This window comes from Mus pahari, chromosome 8 (genome assembly GCF_900095145.1).
Source record: "Mus pahari chromosome 8, PAHARI_EIJ_v1.1, whole genome shotgun sequence".
Taxonomy (NCBI): Eukaryota; Metazoa; Chordata; class Mammalia; order Rodentia; family Muridae; genus Mus; species Mus pahari.
The window spans coordinates 57,582,663-57,604,331 of NC_034597.1; the positions used below are offsets into that span (position 1 = coordinate 57,582,663).

At 46.0% G+C, this 21,669-nt stretch overlaps 1 protein-coding gene across 2 annotated transcripts in view; it reads left to right on the forward strand.

Moving 5' to 3' along the window:
* Window positions 1–924: 924 nt before the first annotated feature.
* Adra1a (adrenoceptor alpha 1A) overlaps window positions 925–21,669 on the forward strand; it is a 96,928-nt gene continuing 76,183 nt past the window's right edge. For both annotated transcript variants that reach the window (XM_029541606.1, XM_029541607.1), the window contains exons 1-2: window positions 925–1,235; window positions 2,620–4,098. In XM_029541606.1, the coding sequence (XP_029397466.1) occupies window positions 3,216–4,098 (883 nt within the window). In that variant the 5' untranslated portion in view covers window positions 925–1,235; window positions 2,620–3,215. The remainder of the gene's footprint in view (window positions 1,236–2,619; window positions 4,099–21,669) is intronic.

Below are 21,669 nucleotides of genomic sequence, written 5' to 3' on the forward strand. Positions count from 1 at the left end.
AACAAAAGAAAAGAAACTCTTCTCCAAGATTATATTTTCTTTTGAGAACTGGAAACAAATGCACTTAAAGACACTAGTTGAAGGAGAGATTGCCTTGAGAGCATATAGTTTTTAAAACTCTGTGTAACCAAATGAAAAGTGGGTCATATTTTAAGACTTTATTTTCCTTGAATTATTGCAATCAAGTCTACGGAATCTTCTCTGGGCTTGTGTACTTTTTAAACATCTGCAAATAATGTCAAGCACCTACACATTTGCCACCACCAGTCACACACTTCCTTTTTGTTTGTTTGTTTGTTTGTTTGTTTTTGTTTTTGTTTTTCGAGACAGGGTTTCTCTTTATAGTCCTGGCTGTCCTGGAACTCACTCTGTAGACCAGGCTGGCCTTGAACACAGGAATCGCCTGCCTCTGCCTCCCAAGTGCTGGGATTAAAGGTGTGCCACCTCCACACCTGCTGGGTGACACTTCCTGACTAAAATAAACTGGGTCAGGAGTTGGACTAAACTTTTCAAAGTATCCTTTGGGGAATTTCTGTAAGCACATTATCTATTCAGTAAGAACTTGGAAGGGAGTTTGCTTTTGGCTGGTTGGTTTTTGGTTTGGTTTTGTTCTTTAATGTGTACGTCAGCCTATTGATAGGGGAGATCCAGAGAAGGGAGGGAGAGGGAGGGGGATCCGTATCAAGAGTGGAGGGGTGAGGGTAAAAAAGAGGAAGGGGTAAACGGGAAGACAAGATACGGAGGAGAGATCGAAAAGGGACAGAGAAACTGGAAGGGAGAGAGACGAAATCCACTTTCTAAGTAAGGAGGACGATAACCCCGAATTTTACGAGATGTGCGGGTTGCTGCAGAGGAATACGGTAACAGCTGGAGATTACGGTACTCGCTAGGCTACCGCCTGCCTGTACTACGTCAACCCGAGCTGCAAAGTTCCGAGCCGCTCTTTTCTGTGTCCAGGAACTGAATTATCAAACTGGTGATCGTGGAGTTATTGGCTCGCTGTATTTGTCATTTCTTTTCTCTGTTTTCAGTCTTTATTTTTAAAAATCCAGGAGAAGCAGAAGCGAGCCCGGAGTTTGAGGTGCTCAGCAGTAGTGGGGTGAGTCAGCGGGTGCAAAGGACTGGGTCTTGGTCTTTGGAGACTGTCCCCTGTCCTCCTGCAGAGAAGCAGCCGGCCCTGCGAGGACTGAAGGTCCGCTTCTCCTGGCGCCAGGGCCTCTGTAGCCGCGCAGCAGGTGAGTAGCACAGCAGTGCAGAGCGCCGGCATCCCGCAGGGCCAGGTTGTGGGTGGGCTGGTGTGCCCCCAGACTTAGCCCCGCGTCCCTGCTTTGGGACTGGCTTTGAAACCAGCACCCCAAACCACCAGGTTTCCCTGATTTGCCACGGGAAGTTACCTTCTAGTTAACAAGTGTCATTTTAACCCATATATAGACCCCAGGTGGGAGAAAGCGGGTTCCGCAGTGGTGGCGTGGTTTGGCTATCACCTGTGAGGGCTTGAACTTGTGATTTTTTTTTTCCACAGCAGCCTGCTCCTGAGATCTCAGCCTTAGGGCTCTACCCCAAAAGACAAATTATGCAGGTCCACAAGCCCCAAACCTGTGTCTTACGTCTCCTGGTCTGGTCCTTTTGCAGTGTAGAAATCGGGTTATTTAGGCAGATCGTGAACCCTAGCCCAGAAAATCCCAGGCTTCCCCGACTGCTGGCACAGGGACTTGATTTTTTTTTTTTTTTTTTTTTAAGTCCCTTAGGGAATCCGCAGGGTCTGCTACTCGCAAAGCCTTGTCCGAGGAGTAATGCGCTCCCACCCAGGTCTCCCGGAAAGTCCGGGTGTGGCTCGAGACTGGAATCCCTAGAGCGGTCGCCCCTTGAAGATCCTGCCTGAATCCATCCGGGCCCTGTTTAGCTCTGGGGATTGGCTTTGCTGGGAACCTAGCTCTTTCTCGAGGGTGACTTGGCTGGTAGGCAGACCCGCGCGCTCTACTCCCACGAGCGCAAATTCCGCGGGAGAGAGCGTACGCGCGACCCTGCGGTTCCGTGCTCTCCGAGGTTCGCACTCCCAGGCCGCCCTCTCCAGGTGACTATGGTGCAACTGTTCTAAGGGAGACACGAAGGATCCCCCCCCCCCTATTCCACTGGCTTGTCTGCTTCTGTGCGACAACCGCAGCTGCAGTCGAGCAAGTGGTGCTGAGGTGGTGGTGCAGGAAGGGGGCGTTTCGGGGCTTTATTTTCTCCAACCCTATCGCTCAAAATTCAGCTTCCAGCTACTGCAGCTTGGGGTTTTGTTGTCATTATTTGAGGTGGGGAGTTTTTTTTTTTTTTTTCCTTGCTTGCTTTTGTTTTGGATTCTGAACTTGGTCAGCCAAGGCGAGGTGAAGCATTCGAAGGCACCTTCCCAGAGGGGAGGACTGCAGAGGGGGACAGAACACGCAGTCCCCTCCCTTGTCCCGTGTTGCCTACGTCAGGGACTCACAAAGCCACTCATGGACTGCAGAGCAGCGGGCTCCCAGCAGGAGTCTGGTTACTGGGAGAGCTCCCCAGGGTCTGGCTGTCCAGGGCGCCTGGCTCACAGTCTGCCTTTTTCTTTGTGTGTGTGTGTGTGTGTGTTTTTTTAATTTTCAGCTGAATTCAGATAAACGAAACTCCAGGGCCACTTCGGTCTCAGCAAATATTCCAGACCCATGTCACCTAGCCAGAACTCCTAGAAACTGGAGCTAGCGGTATCCCATAGATGGGCGGCCAAGTTGAGAGTCACTGCCGGTCAGCTGCAGCGCCCATTCGCCCAGCGTCCCTGCCTTGAGCTTCGAAGGCTGAGCCACACTAGCTACCATTTCAGCAAAGACTAGTCACAGACTCGTGAATTTCTAATTGCGTGGATGAACAGGATGGATCAGAGTGCACAGAGAAGCGGATTTTTGTAATTTCTGGTTGCTTTCGAAGCATGTCCTTTTAAACTTTGGGAAGGTGTCCCCAGAAGCCCAGAGCGCCCTTGGCCATGTCTTCTTTAATGCTCTGTGCCTTAACGCGGCCCTCTGAGGGTTCCCAGAGCTGCTCTCGGTGGTTTACAACAGGTGTGTTCTCTCCCTCCCCCAGCCCAACCCAGCCTGCAGGATTCCCCCAAGCGGAGATTTTTTGACTTGGTTTCCTCACGCCCACGCTTCCGCCCTCCACCAGAGGGTGGCCTTCCAAAGCCCGACCTTGCCCCTTCCCTTGGGACCATGGTGCTTCTCTCTGAAAATGCTTCCGAAGGCTCCAACTGCACCCACCCGCCAGTACAGGTGAACATTTCTAAGGCCATTCTGCTTGGGGTGATCTTGGGGGGCCTCATCATTTTCGGGGTCCTGGGGAACATTTTAGTGATCCTCTCGGTGGCCTGTCATCGGCATCTGCACTCTGTGACTCACTACTACATTGTCAACCTGGCTGTGGCAGACCTTCTCCTCACCTCCACCGTTTTGCCCTTCTCTGCCATCTTTGAGATCCTGGGCTACTGGGCCTTTGGCAGGGTGTTCTGCAACATCTGGGCGGCGGTGGACGTCTTATGCTGCACAGCGTCCATCATGGGCCTCTGCATCATCTCCATCGACAGATACATTGGTGTGAGCTACCCGCTGCGCTACCCCACCATTGTCACCCAGAGGAGGGGCGTCAGGGCTCTGCTCTGCGTCTGGGCGCTTTCCTTGGTCATCTCCATCGGACCCCTGTTCGGCTGGAGGCAGCAGGCTCCAGAGGATGAGACCATCTGCCAAATCAATGAGGAGCCGGGATACGTGCTGTTCTCAGCGCTGGGCTCGTTCTACGTGCCACTGGCCATCATCCTGGTTATGTACTGTCGAGTCTACGTGGTAGCCAAGAGAGAAAGCCGCGGCCTCAAATCGGGCCTCAAGACCGACAAGTCAGACTCGGAGCAAGTGACGCTCCGTATCCACCGTAAAAATGTCCCTGCAGAAGGCGGCGGAGTAAGCAGTGCCAAGAATAAGACTCACTTCTCCGTGAGGCTGCTCAAGTTTTCCCGAGAGAAGAAAGCCGCCAAGACGCTGGGCATTGTGGTGGGATGCTTCGTCCTCTGCTGGCTGCCTTTCTTCCTCGTGATGCCCATTGGTGAGTGTTCTCAGCCCCACTGCTTACAGTTGCGGGGATGGGGAGTCCCATAGGCTAAGGTAGAAGAGAGGTCTGCATTTCAAAGGCACGGGAAGGACTCCCTGATGGGAACAGGGAAGTCTTCTCTTTTAGTACTTTGTCAGCTGTTACAGATTTGTTGGTCTCTTTAATGAGTGTTGACTTTTCTTAATGTCCTTAAGTCTGGTTAACTTAAATCCACTCAGTCTCTTGAGAGTCCCCAAAGCAGACTGCTCAATACTGGTCCTGTTCCGCTATGGGTGGGGAAGAAAGTCCTCTTGGCTTGAAATTACACACCATGCTTGTTCTGGGCAAATATGTGACTGTACAATTGGGTTAGATGGTTCTCTCCGCTGCGTGAGTTGTAAGTGTCTGTCTGCTTAGGCTCTGTCTGTGCTCATTTTGTTCTCCGAATTCAGTGTGGAGGAGAATATGGTAAGCCATTCACAACCGAAGTATTTTTTTTCATGTCCAAACTAATTAAAAAATGTAAAGAATCCATTTTTTAAAATTCCAGTAAGCAAATACTCTTTCATTGAAGCAGTGAGTTTGAAAACAGACACCACTCTTATCTAAAACCATCCTGGAAGCTGCAGATGACAGCTTGAAAACAGCACAATAATGTTGCAAATCCAATTTTTGCAGATGCAAAATTAGCTGTTGTCAGAATTAATTACCTCATTATAAGTATCAAGAAGCCAATCCACTGGGAACAGCCTCCTATCTGAAAGGCCTTCCATGCCATTCCAAAGCACTTCTTTGCTATTTTTAGTTTGTTCACTAAAATACAGACTCACATGCTGGTTACCACCGACTATAACAAACACAAAATCATAGCAAATGTGCCCTCTAAAGTACTTTTGAACCCAGTATCAATTATAGTGCCACACTTTGCAACTCTGTCAGAATAGTAAGTCTAGTTTTTAATTACCAACTGTGCCCCAGATGTTGACCAGTCTTTTCAACACCTGCCATCTTGCCACCACACATGGAAGAAAGACACTTTTCGAGACTATATCCACCAGCCACATGTAGCTGTTTAAATGTGGATTAAAATTAAATTATACACAAATTCCATCTCTCATTTCCACTGGACACTTTCGAAGTACTCAATGACCAGCTGTGGCCAGTAGCTACATTTTGAAACAGTTGAGGCACAGATGATTTCTAGGTCGCAGGACTTCTGTGGAACAGGGCTACTGGAGAGGCTGACCCTACATGGCCTCCCTTGTTCCTGCCTGTCCCTGTTCTTAATTCTTCCTGGAAGGAAGTTGGGGCATTGAGGTTACTGGAGTGACACTCTTTAGTCACTGTGTGTTCTTTCCTTCCCACCTTCCTTCTCTTTCTGTCTCCCAGAGGGTGCACTATTAGAGCTGCACCTATTCACACCACAAATGCTTGCTGAGCCCTTGTTTCAACCACTGAGGGTGAACAAGGCAGAAAGGCCTTACTCACGAAGTAGACACGTTCACATATGCCCTAAAAAAATGTGAAGGACCAATAAGCACTGTCAGAGAGTCCCCAGAATGAGAGGCCAGGTGACAGAAGGATGACCGAACAAGTGTTCTGAGAAGTAAGGAATGTAGGGGATATTCCAGCACAGCCCTGACTGAACTAAGCTTGTAAAATCCTGAGGGACGAACAGGTTGGCCGAGAGAACATGGCTGCAAAGATGGGAAAAACCTCACCTGCTCAAGCAAGGGCAAGAGGCAAGGACAAAAATAAAAACAAACAAACAAACAAATGTAGATAAGATCACGTCACGTGGGGGTCTTTTTTTTTTTTTTTTTGTAAAAGTAAAATCTGCATAGATGATGATATATTTGACAGAAACTGAAAAGAATGGAAAACGAAAGGGCAGGGACGGGCTGGGGAGGTGGGACATCCGATCATCATTCTCCCATTGTGCTAGGAATGTCTCTTGGACATCTGAGTGTCTGCCAGGTGGGCAGAAGGTATGTGAACTGGGAGCTTTGAGGGGACACGGCTAAGGATAAAGCCTTGGGCACACCAATGTGTATAGGCACAGGGAGGCCATCCAGAGGGGAGGCATCCAGAGAAAAGACAGAGAAGAACCAAGCCTCAGAGGTCTCAGGCAAGGAGGGAAGCAGGCAACAAAAGAAGGGGGGGGTAACCCATGGATTAAGAGAAAATTAGGAAATACAAGCAGAATAATCAATTGTGTCACACACAGCTCCCAGGGAGAGCAAGTGGAAGTTGCCTTGGTGATGGAGTAGTCCTTAATGGTGGACAGCAGTTGGGTGAGGCTGAAGGCTTCTGTAGAGCGCTGGGAACAGAAGCCCTACTGTGCATCCTCCAGGGAGAATGGAAGATCAAATGGGATGAGGGAAGGCAGACCTCTCTTAGGAAGAGTGTGCTAGAGGCACTAGGAAAGGGTGTTGCTTGAGAGAGCCAGGAGAAAATTCTCAAAAGTGGAAGATAGGCCATGATGTTTGTATTCTGATGGGAAAGATCAGATAGAACGGGACACCCATGGCAAAGGCAAGAGCCAAGAGAAGTGCCCAAAAGAAAGAAATAACGAAGGAGTCAAGGAATGTGAGCACCACAGCATGAAGGAGAAGGAGAACATTAGAGAGCTCGTAGAGTACTTCAATATTCCCAGTGAACTAAGAAGCAGAGAGGGGAAGGAACAAGGAATGTGTCCATTGAACAGCAAGGAAAAGGGCACGAGCTACCTTAGGAATAAGAGTCTGTATATTATGAAAATTTAGTCAAGACACACCAGTAAATTTGGAATTTATGGTCATGAATCTGAAACAAAGCAGGGAAGAAGGCTACGCCATGGTCTCCCTGAGCTAAGTAAGTGGCTGAGGGATACAGGGTGTGGCTGAGGATGGATAGGCATTCCAGGGAGTGGGATAAGGAGGGCACATCTGGGAGGGGTGGATACGATGGAGTCAGACCAGGGTCCACACAGAGCAGATGCGGGGAAGAGTCAAAGGTGATGGATACCTGGGACTTTAGGGTTGTGCTGGTGACTGGGGCTCTAAAGGAGATGGGGTGTGATTACCCAGACCCTTGTGTCCTGGAGAGCAGGTAGATGCTTGGAATCCAGAGTCTTCTCCTAAGTGCTGCGCTCTCAAGGAGTTAATAATGCCAGAGTAAAGATGTTGTGACCGAGGGACTTGTGGTTTTAAAAAGTAAGTAAGTAAGTAAGTAAGTAAGTAAGTAAATGGACACAGAAGAAAATTGAAAACCTTCACAGTGTGTCAGTAGGCTGCTCAGGACTAGGAAACCCCTAAACTCACCAATGTGTGATTGACCATTTCCTCTTAACACCAAAGGAATACGAAGGTATTTCTCCTAGGAGGTGTGGGCAGGTGATAAGTCCCAGACACCAGAGCAGAAAGAGTGGGAAGATGCACTCAGCACACCTTGCTTTTCAGGGCCTGGCAAGTTAGTTAGAAAGACAAAGGCCCGCAAGACAGATGCTCAAACAGCATCAGTCCCACCTGCTGAGGAACATAGCCGTTAAGTCCATCTGGAAGTCACTGTAGAAGCTTCTAGAAGCAGCGCTGCTGATGGAGCAGGTTAAGAGAACAGGACTTTGGCTGGGCCATCAGTGAGATGTAACTTGTTTTCATTAGCAGCCTTAAGTGCCTTTTTCACACAAGATGTGAACAGAAAAATAAAACAGGCCATTGCGCTATCAATCCCCAAGAGAAGAGGTATCAATCTGCACTAAGCGACCCAAATTCGAAAGGATTAGAGATAAAGCAGAGTCCAGAAGGAAGAGGATATGCCAAGCTGGGACGTGAAACACCCACATGCAGGCTATCTAAGGAAAATCAAATGAGTGAATTCTCCTTCATCACCATTCCTGACCACTGATGTTTGATGGCCCATACCTGTAATCTCAGCACTTGACAGGTAGTGTCAGGGAGATGAAGAGTTCTAGGTCACCCTCTGCTATACTACACTCAAACTACAATGAGTGTGAGAATGGCCTGGGCTTTGGAAGACAGTGTCTCTCAAAAGCCCCCAACTAGAGACCAGGATGAGGCTTTTCTTTCTGCCTTTGTTATGACATGTTCCTTTCCTCTAAGCTCCTTCCCACTAAACCTAGGGGCCGTCTAACTGGACTCCTTCCTTCCTTCCTTCCTTCCTTCCTTCCTTCCTTCCTTCCTTCCTTCCTTCCTTCCTTTCTCTCTTTCTTTCATTTTTTAAAGATTTATTTATTTTACTTATATGAATACACCATTGCTCTCTTCAAACACACCAGAGAGGGCATCAGACCCCAGATGGCTGTGAGCCACCATGTGGTTGCTAGGAACTGAACTCAGAATCTCTGGAAGAGCAGTCAGTGCTCTTAACCACTGTGCCATCTCTCCAGTCCCCCCTCCCCTTTTTAGGGGATTTATTTATTATATATAAGTACACTGTAGCTGTTTTCAGACACACCAGAAGAGGGCGTCAGATCTCACCATAGATGGTTGTGAGCCACCATGTGGTTGCTGGGACTTGAACCCAGGACCTCTGGAAGTGTAGCCAGTGCTCTTAACCACTGAGCCATCTCTCCAGCCCCTGGACTGCTTTCTAACCTAAGTCTTGTTTGTCCTGTTTCCTTTTTCCAAGTCAAATGTTTGGTTGAAGCTCAGAAGCCATTCAGCCATGGGAGGTGACACTGGTGGCTGCTATCAGCCATTCTGACTTTGCAGTGATGGATTACTGATGGCAGAGAGACTAGGGGAAGTGTTAGCCTTCCACCAAGGAAAGGAAGGATAGAGTCTGACCCCTAGGGAAGGGTCAGCAACTGTGTGATGTCATCTTTGGAACTCGACTCCTTGTCTGTCCCCTACTGCTTCCCAAGGCCTGAGATTTAGACCTCAGCTCTACTTTTTCATAAAACAAGGGATACCATCCAGGTCTCCCTACAGTGCCTAGCTCAGAGCAAATGACAACAATTACTGATCTTATTAGAACTCATACTAATCATTATGAAGGTGTTGGCATATGGCTGTCGCCATGGGTATGTGGCTGTTGCCATGGAGAGGGGAAGTCCCTGGAAGCCCAGGAGGGAGAGAGCATCAGAAAACAAGAAGTGAAGGGGACATCTATCAAACATATGATTACATGTCCAAAATCCGTGTATAGTACGCTGTTTTGATACAATGCCTGGCATTGCCGTTGGGCCTACACCACTGCTTTGGCATTAAAGGAGCCAATAAATTTGCTTGGAATTTGACTTATAAGGGCTGAGAACATTTGAGAATTGTGCTTCCTGGAAGACAGGAGACACACGGCAGGGAGGGAAGATGTGTTCTGAGCTGGGATGCTCTGGTGAAGGAAGACCTATAGAGATGCCTACTACGTGGAAGCAGAAGAAAACAATTTGCTTACTCAATAAAATTTCATAGACTACCTATTATGTTTTAGGTGGCTAGAGAGTCACTGGCGATAGCAATGACTCCCTGGGAGTCAGAACAATTAAAACTGCGGCCGAGCTTCAGACAGTGACAAGTGAGGACACAGCAAACTGAAAGCACTGACTTGTAGAATGGCTTTGAAATGTCACATAATGACTGCTTCCTCAATGGGTGCCCAGATAACAGGTGCCAATCACTGCTTTCCTGTAGATAATGTGGGACCAGGCCCACGGTTACTATAGAAAAGGATGAAGAAGTCTTACAGACAGTGGTATGAAGGCAATCTAATAGTGATTAGGGTTTAAGATAAGAGATCAATATTCCAGGTATTCCTACCACATCATGAACCACCCAAAAACACTGGCAAAAGGCGGCATCCATCTTCCCTGTGTGTGGGACTGTGGATATAAGTCAGAACTCAGCCTGGCTGGTGGTCAGAACTGGCTGGCCTTCTAGGTGGCCCATCCTCTTCCAGTGCTCTAAATCAATTTTCTTATAGTGAGACCATATGTCTCCCATCATAGAACATCAGCTACCAGGCCTCTGTGGAGCACAATGCATCCACCTCTGACCCAGCATCACTGGATCAGGAGACCAGCCTAAGCCCAAAGGAAAGAGAAGCAGACAGGTCTCTTGATACAGGATGGAGATACAGGGATGATACAGGGATGGGGGGGGTTACTATGATCTTGCCAAGTACTGGCTCCGAGTGCATGTAGCAGCCTCTCTCTTCTATCTATCAACTACATTGAGAATTTGCCATGAGTTGGACTTTGTACAATAAACTCCTTTATTTTCCTTCCTGCCGGTTTCCAGTTTCCAGAGACCCGCACAAACAACCCTGAATTTTATACAATGCCAGAAAGTGCCTCTGGATGGTGCCTTAAAACCCATACAGTGGACTAGGGTAGTCCTAGGCACTAAGAGCCGAAATTCTCTCCCAGAATGCCCTAACCTTTGAGCCAAGATCTCTATGACTGCTTGATCACTAGTGGTTAAAAGTGAGTGGGAAAGCTGGGTATATGGCTCTGTTGGTAGAGTGTTAAGCTAGCCTGCCTGAAGCATTAGGTTCCACCCCAGCACTGAATAAACCAGACCTGGTGGTGCATACCTGGAGTCCCCACACTCTGAGGTAGAGACAGGAGGTTCAGCGGTTCAAGATCATTACCTACTATATAGTTAGTTCAAGGGCCAGCCTTGTCTAAAAGGGGGGAGGGGCGGGAGAAAACAGAAAATGCAAAGAACCAGGCAGGGCCAACCGGATGCCCACAGGGATTTTCCAGATGGTCACTGTGACCAGAGTTAATTCACGTCATCAGATGAAGCTGCAAAGAGAAGTGCCGGATCCGGCAAGGTTCGAGAGCCATTTTTATAAGTTGTTTTTAATCCGATGACAGCCAGGGTAGAGGACTGACCAGTTCATATTTCAACATCTCAAAGATGACCGTTAAGATTGTGGCTAGACCAGTTGGGAGACCTTTGCGTTGGACAGGCTAAACTATCTGTGTCCTGCCAGGTACTGTCTGTATCACATGTTCTTTCCGGGCTTCTGCATGCCTCTGGGGCTCCTCCTCGGTCAGCACCTCCTGAGCTCTGATTTACAAGAAAACACGCCTCACCATCGCAAATAGTATGTCCGCAGTTGGCTTTAAATGAACTTCGGCTCCCTCCCCAAGACAAACTTGTCTTGAAGATATACCATCATATTCAAAGGAGTGTACTGCAGGCTGGAGAGCTATTACCCCTGCAGTGCTGTGAACAATAGCTGAGTCTTTTAAAGCCTGTGTAGTCTGGCAGGTTCCTAGGCTAAGGGAGCCTGGCTCCATAGGCAGGGAGCACACTGCTGTGGCCTTACCTCAGCACTTTGAGGTGGGGGAGAGAAAAATCTTCTGAGGCATTTTCTTTGTCTAATGAGTTTCTTCTCTTCCCGCCCCGCTATTTAGCTTGCCCGTCTGACACTTACATAGTGGCCCTTTCATTTTTAATAGCAGATTCCTCTGCTCTTCGAACATTTCTTTCCACATTTGTATTAGTCATTTATATATATATTTTTTCCTTTGATAAAATTGCTTGTCTGTGCTCTGAGGGCACTTTTCTCCTCCGTTGTCTTCAGTAATCACTCATAAATACTGGCTTGTCTGCCTTCTGCAGAACTCAGATGGTCTGAGAAGATGCAGCTGCTTTATATTCCAAAGAAACATCTGATCTTTCTTTCAGATTTCCACAGCAACATACACTGCATGCACACATGCATGCGCGCGCGCATGCGCGCGCGCACACACACACAGCCACTCCCACACTTAATAGCTTCCCAGATTGGCTCCTTCATTTCGTATCATCCTACCTTCCCTGTATCCTACACATGACGGCTTGGTACCTTGTTCTACTTTGATGCCATTCCATACCAGGTCACTTCTAAACAACAGAAACTTAATTCCCACAGCTCTGAAGCTGGTAGGTCCAAGATCAAGGCACCAGACTCATGCAGTGAGACCCTATTTTCTGGTTCACACATTGTTCTAGTTGTCAAGGTAGAAGAATGGAGCTTGGCAGCCTTTTCTTCATCCTAAAGCTCCTCCCTCCTAATACCATTCTGTTAAAGGCTGAGATGTCAACAGACACACTTTAGAGGACATGAGCCCTCAGAGTAGAGGACTGGGCCTTCCAGAACTTTCCTTGAACATACTGACTATGCCAGATCTTCTAGAACTCCAGGGTTATCAGGGGCAGAAAATAAGAGATTGAGTTGGTCAGCTTTCCATACTATAATGGAATGCCCGAGGCAATTAACTTATAAAGAAAAAAAAAAGGGTTGTTCTGGTGCATGGTTCAGCAGGTTGTAGTCTAAAGTCTGGTGGCCTCGTTGCTTTGGGCTTAAGATAAAGACAGAGCACCATGATGGGGGAGTGTGGCAGAGAAAGTACTTAACTCCAGGAGTCAGAAAATCAACCAAGAGATGAGATAGTAAGGATTCCCTAACCCCTTTGGAGCTCACCTTCAGTGACTTTAGGGCCTTCTGTAAATCCCCACCTCCTGAAGGCCCCCAGCATGCTGGTCTAGGCAGCAAGCTTTTATGGAACAAACTACAGGATGTAGGTTCCACAGACTATGGTCCTAAATTTGTCTTATTGGTTTGTGTGTGTTTTTTTGAGGTCGGTTAGCCCAATGGTTGATCCTAGCAGATCTAGTCTCTAACTCTCACACCTGAGGAACCTCAGACTGCTCTTCCACAGACCACTACTCCCCTGATGACCCTGCCACACCCTACCCTCACTATGACTGTAGATCCTAAAGGTCTAACTGTGATTTCATTAGCCCATGGCTAAGGTCTACTTGCTCTATTGCTATTGTGCAGGGGGTCACTTATTATAAAGAGTCCCCTTGCCTACCTTTGGTAACTTCCTGAGCTAAATTCGCAGTACTGTTTTCATTCTGGGCTCAGTGCACAGAGGTCTGTGGGCTCCCTGCACATGTGTGCTGCCCAAGACTTGCTCCCTGTCCTTGATCAGCTCCTCAGATCTAGATCACCTTCCCCTCACACTGGGAATGGAAAACGTGAGAAAATTTCCCAGCCCTTTCTTGTCTCAGACAATTTTAATGGCTCCTCCATCTGTACTGAGAAGGAGCTCAGAACAAGTGACTACCTGCCTTTTTCCCCCACCATCTCTGTCTCTTCTCTTCACAGTCCCTCAGAGTAGACAGGGACAAGGCCTCTTCCTCTGGCAAATAAATGGGACTCTTCTGAGAATCTTGTCACCACTTCCCAGGGTGGCACCCAGATTCTGTGAAGTAACCATAGCCAGTGGGCTGCTGAGAGACAAAAAAAAAAAAAAAAAAAAGGTTTTAAAAGAAGAATAGAGCTACATTTATATAATCCTTACACTCGGTGACCATTTTTATTTGCATCTTTATGGGGTTTGTTCGTTTTCAGTCATGTAGACATAGAAAACAGTTATCAGTCAAATATTTTAATCTGTTTCCTCATGGAATGTCTCCTCTGGGGATACTTGAAGGCACTTCCGCAGCAGGACTCAGAGAGCCTATTTCTTTCAAAGCATCCTGTATATTCTATCTGGAAGGTTTTTTTTTTTTTTTTGTCTTTAGGTAAATGACACATAACTATTAATTTTGAAATGGTTTTAGATCTGTCTCCACAGATTTATTGAGTAATCCATCAGATGCTATCATACTTTGAAAATGCCGTTTGTCATGATCTTGAATCTGTTTTAGTTCCATCCCATTCATCCTTCCCTCTGGTTTAGCGCTGATGCTGCATTAATTGAATAACTGTGCCCTTGTAATACTGTCATTTCCCTTAATCCTTCCATTTCCCTACATACTGTGAAGGACACATCACACTAAGACCTTCTGGCTTATGACTCTGGAGTGAATACTCCCTTTTAAAATTATGCCTTGCACTTTCGAATGTCCAGTCTTCCCGGGAGGTCCGGAATGTGCTTCTGGTCCCACCTTGGAACTGTTAGTGTTGCTCTAATTCAATTGCAGGTGTGTCCAGAAACATTTGTGACAGTGACATTAAAAGCTGCTACTTTGATGTTTTTAAGCACGCGCGCACACACATACACACACACATACACACACACACACACACACACATGACTCTGGGTTTTGGGTCAATACACCTCATCAAATCAAGGCAGGATCTTCCTATAGTTTATAGAACTATTCAGGCCCAGTTTTAAAGTGCATTTCAATTCATTTCCGTTTTGGAATGCTGTCTCGTCAAAACTGGATCTACAGCTTCATCAAACAAGGTTTGTTTTTTTTAAAAGATCATCTTTGGTGACTTTGACGTAATCGATTTTACTTTATACCATTGTCCTAGCTTATGTCCTTGGGTTAGGTACCATGCGAGTAGGAGGCTGCCCCACTAAACATTTACTTCAAGTTTCACCTTCTGCTTCCACGTGGAGTCAGTCTGTCATCTTTACCCCTTTTGGGTACCAGCTTTATAAAGCAAATTGTAACACATTGAATTTTTTTTCCCAACCATCAGTAATAGTTGAACAAGTGTAAGAATTATGTGTGCCCTGAAGCTTTGAAAAATTTGCCCCATAAAACACTTGGGCTCCGTTCCTTTTATGGATGTGAGCCTTTGTGACTCGTTTCTATTCCTTCCATGGATACTCGTCTACTCTGATTGTCAGGTTTGATAATTTTTATTTATTTTCCATTTTCCCCTCTCCTTGCAGTTGAATATCTCAGTTTGGATTTGTGCATCACATTGTATAATTTTTCCTCTCTTGGATGTCTTCCTCATCTTCCTCCCTAGACATCACAAACTTTTCCGTGTTGCTGCAACAAACTGGAAGACTCCATTTTATGAATTCATTGGCTTGTTTTTTTTTATGTTTGTTTATTGTTTTTTTTTCTTTCAACAAATTCAGGTTCTGAGTTTATTACTTTCATTTGCTTTCCAATTAATTGATTTAGTCTCTAGGAGTTTCTCTCTTTCATTTTCTGGTTACAGTTTTGTTTTTCGATATCAGCTTGACCACAATGTTTATGTGCTTTGGTTCCCTCTTGTTGAAGACTGGAAATATCAAAGCTATTCATTTCCCTCTAAGCAAATTCTCATTTTTTTTCCTCCTAATATTTTACTCTCTAGCTTTTTCATCTGCTTGGTCTTGCTTTTTTTTTTTTTTTTTTCCTTTCTTTTGTTCTGTGTAGGCATCAAACGAGTCTTTGTGGTAGTGGTTAATTTGAAAATAATTGGTATTTTATTGCCTAGTTTCTTAAAATTAATTCTAATTTACTTCGTTCTAATCGAAAAATGTAAACTCAGTAATTTTTAGCTATGGAAATAATTGAGGCTTTGAGAATTAATAAATGATCAATAATTCACAGGCTCCATAGATTTCATGTTTAGTAGATTTATGTTGAAGATTCATCTAGCTTGTCAAATGTTCCGAGGGCTGGTGAACTCCCACTGCTCCTGAGGGGCTTGTGGGTACTTCTCTGTAGCAAGAGAGAAAGCCTGGGGCTGCTATCACAGAGCAGTACAGATTGGTGGTTTCGATAGCATCCTTTCCTCCTCAGAGCTCTGAGGCTGATGACGCCTGGTCAGGGGGAGGTATGATCAGTTTCCAGGCTCACTGTCACCTTCCCTGTGTCTTCACATGGCAAAAGAAGACATAGACCCCCTTCTCCTCATAAGGACACCAGTGTCCCTCATGAGTCTCCACCCTCACGACCTCTCTGAAATCTAACTACTCCCCACCTGCTCAGACCCCTCCATACTGAAGACTGGAGCTTCAGCATACGAGTGGGGAACACGTGTCCTTCCGTGCCACTGGTGTGGATGGCACTTACAGAATTAGTTCAATTCTTAGACTTCAGATAGAAGCTACAACACTGGTAGAAATTGGGGAAACTGAGACCTGACTGGGCATCGGTGGTTTCTTGCTGGCCCTGTGTGGCTGCCTTCCAAGAGACAGCTCTTCCAAGCCCGAGGCTCTTGTCCACAGGACACCACCCATCTTCTGGACTCTGCCTGTTTATCCAAGGGAAGAGGGGGTTGCATTAGACTGGTAGCTTTCAAACCAAGTTTCAGAATTCTATGCAAACTATGTCCAAGATATAAAGCGGATGTCTGTGGTGTCCTGCCGGTTACAGCCGACTGGAAACCCTGAGTCCTGAGTCCAGAGCACTAAGCAACACCCGCCCCACCCCCTTCCTGCTGGCAGACCCTCGAGAAGATCAGAACCCAGGTTGCTCTTCACCAGGGGTGTCAAATTCCAGACTCAGTACATGGCCCTGAGAGGACTGTTGTTACAAGGAGAGTCGCCTGCCTTCTCCAGAGGGAAGGAGGCGAAGCTGACCTGGGCTCATGGGCTGTCGTTACTCTGGAATGCCCGCAGAGCAGTAGCCTTTGCCCAAAAAGGGTTTGAGAAGGGAACAGTTTGCATGCTCCTGGTTTTTTTTTTTTTTTTTTTTTAATGTGCTATTCACGTTTAGCTTATTGCCAGGCATCTAGTTGCAAGTTAGAAACCCACTGTTCACAAATGGACTGTGTAGATCCGTCCCTCACTATGAGAAATGTTTTAGCAGTACCCAACAATGGTGTTGGCTTGTCTCTTCTCCTGATTTCACTAACACTGGCCGATTACTAATAGGCAATCTTAGGAAAAGAAAAAAAAAAAGAGCACTGAGCCCTATTTCATGCATCCCAGGCTGGCTTCAGCCTCCTTATGGAGAGAAGTATAACCTTGAACTTCTGATCCTCCTGTTTCCATCTCCTAAATGCTAAGATGATGGACATGTGCCACCACAGCCTACTGGGCTTCCCACATCTTAAATAGTTATTATTTTTTAATCCCCAGATTCCTGAAGGTTCTCAGAAAGTCTTTCCATCGTGTGTGTGTGTGTGTGTGTGTGTGTGTGTGTGTGTGTTTAATTGTGACCATTCACATGACATATGATTTGCTGTTTTAACCGCTTGAAAGGGTCAGTTCAGCAGCTCTTGACAGCAGGCTGACGGTACTATGCAGCCACCACCAGTAATTAGCTCTTCTCCATCTTCTCCACATGAAACTGTATCCATTAGCAGTGATTCCTCTCTTGTCCCTGGCAGCCATCCATCCTCCTTCATCGATATGATTGCCCTGTCCTTAGGACTGCGTCCATAAGGAATCACACAACGTGTGGCCTTCTGTATGTCCTCCATAGCCTGCTCTTCTGAAAGTCATGCATGCTGTGACACTTGTCCTTCTCGACAGGCGAATATTTCACTGTGTGTGTGGATATACAATGTCTGACTGAGCTGCCCTTCCACTGCTGGGCAGTCGAATGCTTTCTACCTTCGAGCCAGTTTTGAGTATTTGCCAAGATGAATATTCATGTACCAGCCTTTGAATGTCTGCCGCAGTCCATTTGGATCCATAATCAGAAGTGGAATTGCTGAATCATCTGAGACTTCTATGTTTAGTTTGCAGAGGGTCTGCCAAACCGTTTCCCACAGCAGCTGCCCCAGTTTCTGTGGCCACCCGACGCGGGACGCACAAGGCCCCTCTCTTCCCAGCACAGCCACCACTTCTCTTGCCTGTGATGGATGGTTACAGTCGTGAACACTGAGTGTGCAGTGGTACTCAGATGCTCTGCGTTTCCTCATGTCTCATGATGTCCCAGGCTTCCTCTGTGTTAGTGGTGCCTTTTATCTGCTCTGGAATTGGGTCCACCCGCTTGAATCACTTGCCCACTTTGAATTGGTTTGCTTGCTGCGAGTTGCCAAGTCTTCGGAGTTATTTGTGCCCGATACTAGGTCTTTATCAGTTTTGTGAATTCACAGATGTTTTTATTCTTTAGGTTGCTCTTTCCCTCCTTTATCCCTTTGTCTTCTTGTTATTATTCCTTCTTCCTCTTTTTGCAGTTTCTCTATATAAACTCTTTCAACCTCAGATTCACCATGGTTCCTCCTCGGCAGACGTACCACTGGAATGTCAGGCATGGTATCACAAGGTGCCATTTTCTTCATAATGTCCTTTGATGCACATCTATCTTTAATTTCCCCCTTTTTATGTGACAGGGTTCCTCTGTGTAGCCCTGACTGTCCTGGTACTCACTCTGTAGACAAGAATGACCTCCAACTCAGAGACTTGTCTGCCTCTGCCTCTCTGCCTCCTGAGTGTTGGGATTAAAGGTATGCGCCACCACCGCCTGGCCCTGTCTTTAACTTTATACAGTGCAGTTTCTCTATCTTTTCTTTGGTGTTTGTGTTGGCTTGCCATATAGAGAAACCACTGCCTAATCCAAGGTTAGGAAGATTTATTCCTACGTTCACATCTAAGAATATCATGGCCTCAGTTCTTACAGTCAGCTTGCTGATAGGCTGTAAATTAACTTTTGAGGTGAGGTGAGGTGAGGTTCCACCTCACTCTTCAGTATGGAGAAATCCAGTTATCACAGCACCATCATTGAAATGACTGCTCCCCCCCCTCCAATGAACGATTGTGGCACACGAACACAATATTAATATGTACAGACGGAGTCCTAAAGGTGACTTCAGCTGTGTTCTCCATTGCTCTCAAAAGTATGGTCATATTCTCACTAAACTCACAGCTCAACACTTTGCTTAGGTCAGCTGGTGACCAGCCTCAGGGCTGCATCTGCGTCTGCCCGGCTAGAGCCGTTTGCTGGCTTGAGGCCCTATTCTCAGCTGTCTTTCCCTTGTTGTTACCGTCGGTGCCTGAGATCAGAACTCAGGTCCTCCCGCTTGTTTATCAGGTGCTGTACTGCCTCAGCTGTCTCCTATGTGGAATCCATTGCATAGTACACAGGTATGTTATCTCTACACTAACAACACACTGTTTGGACTATTGTAGCTTTGTGATACATTTTGAAATTGCTACCTACTATTTTTTCCATTTCTGGATGCTAAATGGACACTTTCAAGATAATTATTTCTCATAGAAAATTGTGTGATGTAGTATGGAAACCTATTCTCTTTGGAATCTCCAATTTCAAAACTTACCAAGACAGAAAGTTCAACATTATTCATAAGTTGTTGTGCTGATAAATTATTTTTGAATATTCCAAGAGATGAAGATGCTAACTTTTCTGATATGATTACTCAGTGTCTATACATAGTAAATTATCAAGAGGCACCTCACATAAAAATATAATTAAAATAACAATAGGAGCCATAACCTAGACTGATGAGAAATTGCTTGGTGGAGAATCCAGTCTGAACTCATGAACCTATTTGTATATTTTAAACTCATACAATATGTTTCACAAGTGTTCATATTTTATTTAGGCACATATACACTAGAAATATTACACAATATATAACCTATAACTCCTTACCTTTATAAACATCTAAATTCCAAAATACATTTAACTCCCAAGATTTGGAGAAAGGAATTAAAGATAGCTACCTCATGGAAACTGGATAATTCCAGTTTCCAATTAGAAAAACACCAAGATAATTAATAAATTTATTTTATGCAACTGACATTGATGGCACCACAGAGCTCTGCTGGCCAGGGCATTGAGCTCCTCCTGGATCCACTGTGATTCCAGACAATTCTCCTCCTTCTGCTTAGCTTATAATTTGCAAATTTGGCCCAGGGGGTGGTGGCACATGACTTTAATCCCAGCCCTCAGGAGGCAGAGGCAGGTGGATATCTGTGAGTTTGAGGCCAGCCTGGTCTACAGAGTTTGTTCCAGCACACTCAAGACTACACAGACAAACCCTCACTTGACCAAACAAAATAAACAAAACAAAACAGCGACAACAAGTCTATACCTTAATCAGTTTCTGTGAGCTTTGCCCTTCTGGATGCGAGAGGAATCCCATCCCTGGGGTGTGCCATGCCCTGCCTCAGGCATAACCAGTCCAATATCATAGCTTATTTTACTCACTCTATAATTTACTGGTAAGACTTTAGGACAGTATTTTCCCCAGGCTTTCTGCTCCTATAAATGAGGCTCATAGAGGATAAATAATTCACAGGATACTACCAAGCTACTTCATGACAAGCTGTCTCGGTGTTTTTCTTCCCTATCCTGTTCACTTTCTTTGGCAAATGAAGCATTAACTGCGACTTCAGAAGAAAACCGATAATCCTGAGTTTTCTGCTCCACCTTGACATGAATAGCTCATATTGCTCTCTGTATGAAGAGAAGCAGATAAAGGAGCTGAAGCTGGCGAAAGCCATGAGGAGCAGAGAAGTGGGGGAGCAGAGAGCAAATGATTAACTCTGTGGTCTAATGTCCACTGAGTTTTCCTGTCCAGTGCTAACCCTGAACTCGCTGATTAATCACAAAGCCATTCATGGAGCGCTGAGCATTTACTGTGCCCTCAGTCCTTGTGCCCTCGGTCCTGAGCTGAGTCTCATGAGGCTCTTGGAACAAGATCCACTGCCCACTTTGAGAGAGAGAGTTCTGCAAACTACCCAGCAGTCATCAGGACAAAGTCATGTCTGCTAGGAATGGGCTAGAGGTTTAGAGATAAGATGTAACGGGGGGAGGGGGGGGAACCTAGGTAGTCACAGGCTACTCTGAGAAAGCATGGAGTTCTCAATGGGGTCTTAAAAGGTAGGATTGGGTCGGGTGTGTTGGCGCACGCCTTTAATCCCAGCACTCGGGAGGCAGAGGCAGGTGGATTTCTGAGTTCGAGGCCAGCCTGGTCTGCAAAATGAGTTCCAGGACAGCCAGAGCTACACAGAGAAACCCTGTCTCGAAAAACCAAAAAAAAAAAAAAAAAAAAAAAAAGGTAGGATTGGAAAAGTTGTCTGAAATGCCAAGTCAGGAGCAAGAAATGCATGGTCATGGCCTGGTGAGATAATCCATGGTGCGTGTGTGTGTTGTGTGTGTACATGTGTATGTAGGAGAAGTGTTGCATAGTCATGGATTAAACAATGTTCAGATTTCATGGGACATTATCCTTAATGCCTTTTTGAAAACCAGATAAAGATTTGAGTCTTGAACTAAAAAGTAAGGAGCCCTTGGGAGTTTTGGGGGATGACTAACTAACAGTGAAACAGGGTGAGCGTGTGCTCAGACACAGGTATGGAGATGAGAGACCCAGACTGGATTGTGAGATTTTAATGACGGCTGTATGACAGGAGATGCAGCAGGCAGGGGAGATGTAGAAACAGTTCAAGGCAGGTCAGTGGGAGTCAGAGGCCACACACATGTGGGAGAATCAGAGTGCAATTCATAAGCATTCAGGCGTGGAAGGCAGGATGGTAAAGACGCCAAACAAGCAGGTGGCTCCAGAGGCCTTGAGGTTTGATGATATTCCACCTGGTATTGTGGTGTAGAAATGAAATCCTTTGCAATTGTGCTGCCCCTATAAGATGGCCCCTGGAAACATGGTATCTGATTAAGTAACTTCCCAAGAATCCTGCAAATTAAATTTGAATTAGTTAAAGTTAAACATCAGAGTTACTGTGTTTCAGGGCTGTACCTCTACAGGGAGCTGGTGGTGGCTCACATATTGGACAACACAGAGAGAAACTAGTTCATCTCCTGAAAGGGTTGTCTTGACTAAGACTGGTTTAGATTATCAAAGGTCAGTATTGGTGCTTTGTAAGAGAGAGAGAGAGAGAGAGAGAGAGAGAGAGAGAGAGAGAGAGAGAGAAGAGAAGAGAAGAGAAGAGAAGAGAAGAGAAGAGAAGAGAAGAGAAGAGAAGAGAAGAGA